Source organism: Eucyclogobius newberryi, unplaced genomic scaffold, assembly GCF_026437365.1.
Source record: "Eucyclogobius newberryi isolate DKJ021-1_F unplaced genomic scaffold, fEucNew1.0.hap1 SCAF_12, whole genome shotgun sequence".
In the NCBI taxonomy this organism is placed as follows: domain Eukaryota; kingdom Metazoa; phylum Chordata; class Actinopteri; order Gobiiformes; family Gobiidae; genus Eucyclogobius; species Eucyclogobius newberryi.
Genome location: NW_027315746.1, coordinates 28,430,410 through 28,439,567, shown reverse-complemented (window position 1 = coordinate 28,439,567; position 9,158 = coordinate 28,430,410). Strand labels below are relative to the sequence as shown.

Sequence of the window (9,158 nt, the reverse complement as noted above, 5' to 3'; positions counted from 1 at the left end):
TCAGTGTCCTCCAGCCCCTATTTCTTCTTCGTGTGTTCCCCTTATAAATTTGACGGTCGTGACTTCCTCTTCCCTTTTAATATTTCTGTCTCGGGAAGAGGTCAGTCATCCATCGTGTCGTCCTTTATGTTTTATGTGTTGTATATTGATTTAATTGTTATATCCTTTTTTAGTCCTTTTTATCCTTTTTTTTATTTGCCTCGTGGCACGTGTTAACTTGTTTGGTGTTTTTCTGTTAACCAGTTGACAAGAATAAACGGAGGGTGCCTCCAAAGGATAAACCGTGTCTCGTGGCCATTCATAACACAACGCAAGAACAATCCTGTCACATCTATACAAACAATAAAAGAGAAGGCATCTATTGGACATTTTTAGTTGGTCATCCAACTTGTTCCATATATTTTATAACTCTTAGAAATACAATAACCTTTTTAATTGATTCTGGTCTTAACATTTTTTTAACATACCTGTTCTTCTAAGGTTGTATTGACACTCTCTGTGTTCAAATAACGTCTGTATACAGTGAGGGAGTGATTATACGCCTCATACATCACTACAACTGTGCAACTAGTGACAAGATCAAAGAATTTCAATGTATCTAACTTAAAGGCGGTATGGACGATTTTTCGGCGATTTGAGAACGCAGGCGGAAGTGCGCATGCGCACTCCCCCGTGCGGACTGATACAACACACACGTGCGTTTGTTTATTAGCGCAACGGAGCGCATCGCATCGCTCGTCTCCCGTAGATTTCTGTCCACTTCTGCGTCAGCTCGAACTGTCTTTCTCCGTCTTCATTTTGCCCCGTACACTGAGGGAACTATATTATGATAGATCCATGCGCTTAGGCACGCGGAAACGTGGGGACGAGCCTGACGCGGCTGCAGGTGAACGATAGGTGCGTTTTATGATTGATACGTGGCAGGACAAATGATTTATCCACCAAAGAGGAAATATGATAAAAAAAAATTGCTGAAAGAAATCGTCCATACCACCTTTAAGAAAATAGGATTTGTTGATTCAAAATAGTCTGCATGATTAACAATTAACAGCTTTCTTTTGGAGCTCAACAAAAAAAGTTGGATTGATGACAACCCTAACCCAGTAATTTAAGTGTGGAACTATTGTACAGTAGATTATGTGAATCTTCACTCGAAAGTAGTTTTATAAAGTAGATTTAATCCATTATGGCAATAATTTTGACTAACTTTGTCTGGAGTACACCAATGTGCATTTTCCAATGAATGAATAACTAAGAATTTGATTACAGACACTCTTTCAATGTTCATGTTTTTCATTTGAGTATTGGTTAGGTTGTTATTTTTTCTATTCCCAAAGATATTGTATTTGGTTTTATTCAGGTTCATTGAAAGTTTGCTGATTACGAACCTTTCATTTATTTATTCTTAGATCATTTTCTACAGCATGGATTAATTGCGATAAGTCCTTTCCTGAGACTGGTATCATCTGCCCCAACACAGAGCCCTTTTTCATTTCAACATATGGAATTATTTGTATTACAGTGCTTGTTTTTAAATTCTAGATGGTGATTATTGTTTGTTTGTTCTCATCCTAGGGTCCACATCTTAAAAACACATTTATTACATACAGTTATAACACCACAGAATAACAATACACAACTAGTTCAATCAAATACATCCATATAAGCTCATGTTTAAACTAAGTATTTTTAAAAACATTAACTTTGTGCAGGAAAACTGAAGACTGTAGCTATTAAAACCCATTGGTAATCAGCCCGTTCAAGTTACTATAATAGATGAAGGTGAATTTAACACAAAACACACATATGACTTTATTTTTGTGTTTTTTTATTTGTGTATTTTTGGCAATCAGAAGATGAACACAGTCTGCAACGCAAGGACATCCGGTTGTAAAGGCACAATGGACTACACGAGTACACGTCATTACAACTCTTCAAATCCTTCCTGGATAATGGCATCTCAGTTTAGGCTAAGACTGTAAAACAATATAATAAGCTTTTGTACAAGTGCAAATGATCTACAAAGGCCCAAGCAGATAAGCATTTCAGTGGGTTTGTTATACAGATCACCTAGAATTACTTCTTTTCATGAGCACCAACTTCAGCAATTTGACCAACATAATGCATTTTTAACGGTCAAGACAGCATATAAGTCTAAGAAGTACAATGTGGACATGGCTTTGGGCGGATGGAAGCCCATGAATGGAAAATATGTGTGTCAAAGGGATATTTTGGGCCCCTAGGAACAGTAAATTGAAAGGAAAACTCGAAGACACATTCAGCACACTGTCGGGGGTTTCGGACAGAACTCAAACTCATCCTTCAAAAAGCTTCGACTTTCTCCATCTGCATAATATACTTGATAGTAAAACTTTAAGTGCATATGACAGGTTAACTACATATTTCACAAAATGTAGTGAATATGATTTCATTCCAGATTTTGACAAAACATTTCTGCCTATTTATACCTCAGTTTGGCAATTTTGGTTTGTAATTTTACTTCCTGGTTGGACATGGCCAGCAGATGCAGCATAGCAACCATATTGGAAACAAGGGGAACATCCATAAAAACACATACATAATAGTTACGATCGGATAAATAATAATACCTGATAACACCTTTATTTATTTATTCAATATTTTTCTAACTGTTCAAAATATTGTGTCAGTTGCATGTAAATTTCCACTGCATTTCTGATGAAACGTCGCTTATTGATGACATAGATAGAGGGTTTTACTTCCTGTACTATTCTCATTTCATTTATTGATTTTCCTCTGAAACTTTTTGAAACAATTTGACTGATGTAAAACTATGATAAATTGTAGTTTTTCCTGGCCGAGAAGGAGAGTCTAAGGACAGAGGACCCTGGGACATCGTCCCTCGCCACCACAGACATTGTCTGACTTCATCGCCACCACAGACATTGTTGATTCATTTCTCCCTGTGGCCCTCAGAGGCAACTGTTGTTGTGATTTTGGGCCTTACAAAAATAAATTGATTTGATTTGATTTGATAAACACTTAGCATCTCACCAAAACAAAGTGATAACTATAAAAACATAAGAACGTGTCATATGCACTTCAGCGTTTGATAGAAGAGACACACCCTTTAACATACTGTAGCTTTTAAAATAGCTATCAAAATACATTCTGCAATTAGATATAACACTACCAAAACAATTGCTCCAAGATTTTGCATTTAAATGGTCTATTCTGGGAGGTGTAAATGACGTCGTTCTGAATAAAAAGTAGCAGTATTTGCGGGGTGATTTGGCTTGGTTGTTAACACTGGAAAAACCCATCAATGACCTTCATTTTGCATAATTTGTTGGCTGCACTCATCTTACGCATCAGAGTTAGTTTCTTGGACCTGGAATCAGTGACTAAACCAGATTTAAAAACAAAAAAGCAATTCAAAGGTAGCAATATAGATGACCAAACCCACAAACATAGGCTACTTATTTGACAGTATAAATAGGTTAATATTACACACTACTAAATCCGAAATCAACTGTCTAAACTAGATCAATATTTACAGCAGCAGCAGCAGCAGCAGCAGCAGCAGCAGCAGCAGCAGCAGCAGCAGCAGCAGCAGCAGCAGCAGCAGCAGCAGCAGCAGCAGCAGCAGCAGCAGCAGCAGACACACAGAAAGCTTTCTCTCATTTCACATCAAATTTACAAGATTCAAAGATGCCCCAGCTCAGTAGAAAATGTACAATCCTTACAACATTGTTTTTAATTTTATTTATTTTTTTTAATAAAAAGTGGTCATTCAAGTCGCTGCAGTAGTCAAGGTCACACTCACCTTCAGTACAGAGACAGGCTGGTGTTTAAAGTGTGGCTGGACATGGGACACACGGTTAACATAAAATCACTTTAAATCAACGTCTTAAACTTTGCTCAATTAATAAAGGTGAGAGAAATATTGAGCGTAGAGCAGTGTGCAAAACTAGGATAGTAGTTTTAGAGTTTAAAACATAGCAAAAAAGTAATACATCGCTTTCCTCCACCCGTTTTTAAAAGAATTGCAACAGGACATTTTGGTCATCACATACATTTCTGATTGAGGGCAAAAATATTGTTAAATGGTGATGAAAATGATGGATTAAACATTCTGTCAATATTGCTCCTACCCTACCAAAAGTTTTTCCCTATCACAGTAATTCTAGAACAATTTGGCATAACTTTTTCATAATTTAGTAACATACAAGATTTTGCTTATTCATCAACCAGAATCTTAAGATGTCTAAAAAGCTCTTTTTTCAGCCCAGAGTTTGTTTGCTTTTCATAGCTGACAATTTCGACCTATAAACCGGGACGAGGGGGCCTTTTTCACTCTCTCACACCTGCGATATGGTTCTGAAGAAATCGAACAGCAGATGGCGCTAAAACTTTTGTAAATCCATTGATAAGACACATCACAGCAACAACTCTGAAGAAGACTGTGAGTGAGCGATCAATGAATGTGTATGAAAAAACTAAATCATCAGGAGGCAAAATTAACCTCATTAGTTCCATTTTATGATGCTGAGTAATGATTTAAATTAGTTTATTATTTGCATATGCTGTTTGCTAGTCGAAATAACCATGACTTATGGAACCATGTAGCCATTTTAAGCTAGTATTTCCTCTTATTTCGCTGTAAAACAAAATATCAGAGGCTTGGATATGTCATTTGCACATTCGCCACTAGATATCACTCAAATAACAGTGAACCAATGTCCCACACAGCCCATTCAAACCCCCCACCATCATGAGGCATATTTTTACATATTAAACAACCCAAACACAGGTAAAACAACAGTACAGAGCCAATGGGAAACGCCTCCTTGCAGCAACATCACACGACAAGAGGCATCTCCAATCCAAGTGAGGCATCCTGGGAACTGTAGTCCACTTTGTTGTCCACCTCGAAAGTCCACTTTTCCCCTCGCGTTTGGCAAGAAATGTCCCAACACTTGTCCGGTTCAAAATGGTTCCTTTTGTCGGTGTTACAAAATTCCAAAACAGCTTATGCATGAGTTCATTTCTTGTCTCTGTTCTTGGGGTAGATTTTCTCGTAGAAGTAGTTTTGGGCTAACAGGTAGAGTTCCCCGTCTTTCTCTCTGACAGCGTGGGCCCGGACAAACTGAAACTGCTCCAGGGCGAATTCGTAAAAGTCGTTTTCCATTTTCCAGATTGAGGACTGCTGTAGTTTAGCCACGGACTCTTTGGTGGGCGGTTTCTTTTCGGTGGTCTTCCTCAGGTGGGACTTTTTACCTGTGGAACATGGAGACAAAGGGGAAATCAGTTAAAATGCATTCATAAATCCAGTGGAATTGTGTGTGGTAAGCATATTTTGTAGCATTGTTTACATTGCAATTATAACTGTCACATTTTAAAAGGATTAAGACAAATTGAATGCAAAGTATCGATGTATTTTAGATGTAAAATGCAATCATAAACGTTTGTTAAAGAAAGGAAATTACATTCAAAAGATGTTCTAAACTGCAGGCACAATATTGGACATCATTTTTATGCTATAAAGTCTGCACAAGATTCAGTTTACCTAAAAGGACATACCTGTGCACCTATTTCTCTAACAAATATAAAGAGTAATCGCTACAATATGCATCAAAATCATGCATTTCTTTTTGCAAAATGGTCTAAAAGAGGAAGTAAATTCTGAATTTTCTTATTTCTTCACTAATGCCATTCAAAAACATCTTATTAATAGTTACTTGTTTCATTCGACCAGTCTACAAACTCATTGCCTGCTGCGGTGGTGATTTAATTTGAGGGCAGACTTTATGAGCCTGAGTCTGTGTCACTCTCGATCGGTCTGAGCGTATTATTCATCCGAGCCATTTACTCTGACCACATCAGAAAGAGACCGCTGTGCACTTTAGTCCAGTCACAGCTCTCCAAGGACCTGCCTCAGACACAGACAGGAATCACTGTGAGTCTAGAAAATAACACACAACCAGTTTCATACTGACAAACAGGTGAAAAAAAGAAGCCTGGATTCAATTACTTTACATTAACGTACTTGGTATTGAGTGAGAATTTTGTTTTATGAATTATTTCTTTATTTAGTTTTGTTTTAGAACCGTTTTTTAGTTGAATGTTTCTTCTTCACTCCAACACGTTTTGTTTTGTTGTATTTGTTGTGGTAGAGATAATTCAGTTAAACCCATAAACATTTACCACAAATGTCCAGGTTATCTTTGCAAATGAGGATTTCTTTACAATTGGTATAAAGTGGATAAAGTGCAAGTTCTGACATAAAATCAATTGTTGCTGATTCTCATGTATTTAACATAAAGATCTCTATAATTGTACACCCAAAAGAGAACATTTTGAGCGTTCTTTCATCTGTGTTTTTAACAACAAATACAAAAGTTGCTTTATGTAGAGTGTCTTATATAGAAGATCCTGCTCCTTTCACACAGAGCACGTTTGATTGCAGTGCACCTGTTCTGTAGAGGTCCGTCGCTCCTCTGAAGAAGCGAGGCAGAGCGGCCTCCAGCATCATGACGAAGTCCTCCAGCTCCTCGGTTACTCCCACCAGCAGGTACTCGTTCACCAGCGTGGCTTTGGCCTGCTCCAGAGCCCACTGACTGCCCACATTCCTGACCACAGCACCAGTCACAGAATAAGTACAGTACAAGAAGTAATATATGTCCAATTAAGGACATAAACATTGAAAGGCTCAATTTCGGTATAAACTTTGGACAAAATGAGACTTAAATGTTGGACAATTTATAAAGTGAGTTTTTCTTTTTCCTTTTTTTATGTCTTGTGCCATTATTGCCTGTTTAGATTCACTCTTTGTTCTGTGTTTTATGTCCTAAAACCCACAACAACAGGATATTTAGTTCTTTGCAGACATTTTCATACGATTACACAACCTATTTTTATCCCATATGGTTTTGTTTTCCACATCTCAACAACTACTTTGTGTGTTGTCTTGGTTTGCTAATTGGTTTTCAAAATTATTCAAAAGCTGCTCTTATTATTTACAAATGTGGCTCAGACTCCTTTCTTCTTATTCTTTGTTGTTGTTGTCATTTTGTCCTTTTTCTACTTTTCTCTGCTTGTTATTTTTGCTTATTGTATGAAATGTGACATTGTGATATTTGAAATGGCTGTATCCTTTTTGACAACATTTCTAAAAGCGTGCCTGGACCCAACCCAGGCCGTATATCTGCAGCAGAAATCACATTTTTACAGTCCATAACAGAGTCTTGGAGCAGCTCCAAACAGAGCATTAAGGCGAACCGTCTGAATACAGCTTTAGAGAGAGAAATCTGGGGATGTCAGACTATTCCAACGCTGTCTGTTATAAAGGAGTCTCATCTTATTTTTATTCACAAGTCGAAGCAGGACTGAAAAAGGCTGTTTGCTATACAGACGGACAGATAAGGGCTGAGAAGCGTGCAGATGGAAGTGCACTGAGGCCTGAAATGATGCAACAGGAATGAGACAGGGTGATTTTAATAAAGCACAACACGCCTCTCCTGCCCTGTGACTGTCCGTTAGCACACGCAATGTTGCAATGTTTACCAAGCTATTTTTATGTCCTGGAGTAGATATAGAGACTGAATTGATGGGGGAAATTGTTAACTTGCCTTCAAGATTTTTCTATTAACAAGCCAGACATTGCAACTGCTGCAAGTACTGACCACATTTACACTAGGGATGGCAAGATTAAGATAAGATAATCCTTTATTGTCCACACATGGGGAAATTTCATTGATACAACGCAGGTAGATACAGAGGAAAAAGACAGATAACTGATTATAGGAAGTTTAAAAAACACTCTTATTAGAAGAACTCTTATAAACAAAAACTCCTATAGACAAAACCTCCCATTTCCCAACAAGGGATGGAGGGGAAAAGTAGGATGTCCGCCGGGATAACGAGACGATCTCTGGGTAAGACGATGGTTTCCCCCTCAGTTTCATGAGTTCCTCCTTTGGAACAGGAAGTATAGTTCCTGAACTGGGGTGACGGTCTCGCCACAACCGCATGTTCCTTTATTCAGTTCAATAGTAATTGGGATTATTCAGGTCAATAAAGTATCTTGATAACGATATTCAGACAATTTAATAATGAAAAATATGTGAAATATGTCAAATGTATCACAAACTGCAGAAAAAAAACACCTTATACTCTTATGAGTAAATAATAATGATAATATTTTTATTATGATTATTATTATTTTTTTAAATCTGCTCTTTTGGTGGCATTTCGTACAATAAAAGATGTACGGTACTCGATATTCAAATTTTGCATATTTTGAAACAACATTCACGATGTTATCTACATTTTCGATATATTGCCCACTTCTACTTCAGATATGATTTAGTTTATGCTTTTTTGCTCTCTTTTTATTTTGAAATACCAGAATCTGGGCATTATTTATGTTGTGTTTGTTACATTAACTCTTACATATCAGTTTTAAATAGATTTTACGTCCAAACTTTTACTCAACACTCAACTAGTAGTTTCTCCAAATACTTTTTTACTCTTACTTCAGTAATTTATAGACATTTGGCAACAACAACAGACCAAAACGTGTACTATCAGTGGTCAGACTTGAGTATACTGACCAGCACTCCGAATAATGCCCGCAGAAAAACGGAATCTGCAGCCACAGTTTCTCCGGAGCACAATCCGATCCACCGGCCGAGACGCATTCATCAAAAGTCTGAAATATAATAGGAGGCATGGAGACTGAATTAATTACACTGATCATACACAATAGCTGGAGATAGAATTGTATCGATTGGAAAACAGATCTCGTCACCTTCTTGTCTCCTTGCTTCCTCCTCCTCAGCCCCGGCCTGTAGTCATCGCCGAAGCGCAGGAAGTAGTAGTAGGACACCAGGCGTTCTATGGGGTCCCGGATCACGTTGATGTAAATGGGTTTTCTTTTGACCCCATACCTGAAAATAACAATATAAATATGTTTAAAGAAGATATAGTATGATTTTTTTAATTCTTTTTTTTAGAATTTAATCAGTCAATCTAACTAAGTATGTCTCCTTTAGTTTATTTTACTTCCTGTGCTACAGTATTGGCTAAACCGAGTATGAAAAGTTGTATGAATAATGGCCTTTATAGGTATTCTTTATAGTTATGTAGTAAATGAGAATGTATTTCTATAAAAGGGA

General features: G+C 37.3%; 1 protein-coding gene across 1 annotated transcript in view; it reads right to left on the bottom strand.

Annotated features, from left to right (window-relative positions):
• Window positions 1-4,517: 4,517 nt before the first annotated feature.
• hs2st1a (heparan sulfate 2-O-sulfotransferase 1a) overlaps window positions 4,518-9,158 on the bottom strand; it is a 38,669-nt gene continuing 34,028 nt past the window's right edge. The window contains exons 4-7 of the mRNA XM_072441808.1: window positions 8,792-8,930; window positions 8,595-8,692; window positions 6,454-6,611; window positions 4,518-5,259 (exon numbers count right to left, since the gene is read on the bottom strand). Coding sequence (XP_072297909.1) covers window positions 5,024-5,259; window positions 6,454-6,611; window positions 8,595-8,692; window positions 8,792-8,930 — 631 coding nt within the window. The 3' untranslated portion in view covers window positions 4,518-5,023. The remainder of the gene's footprint in view (window positions 5,260-6,453; window positions 6,612-8,594; window positions 8,693-8,791; window positions 8,931-9,158) is intronic.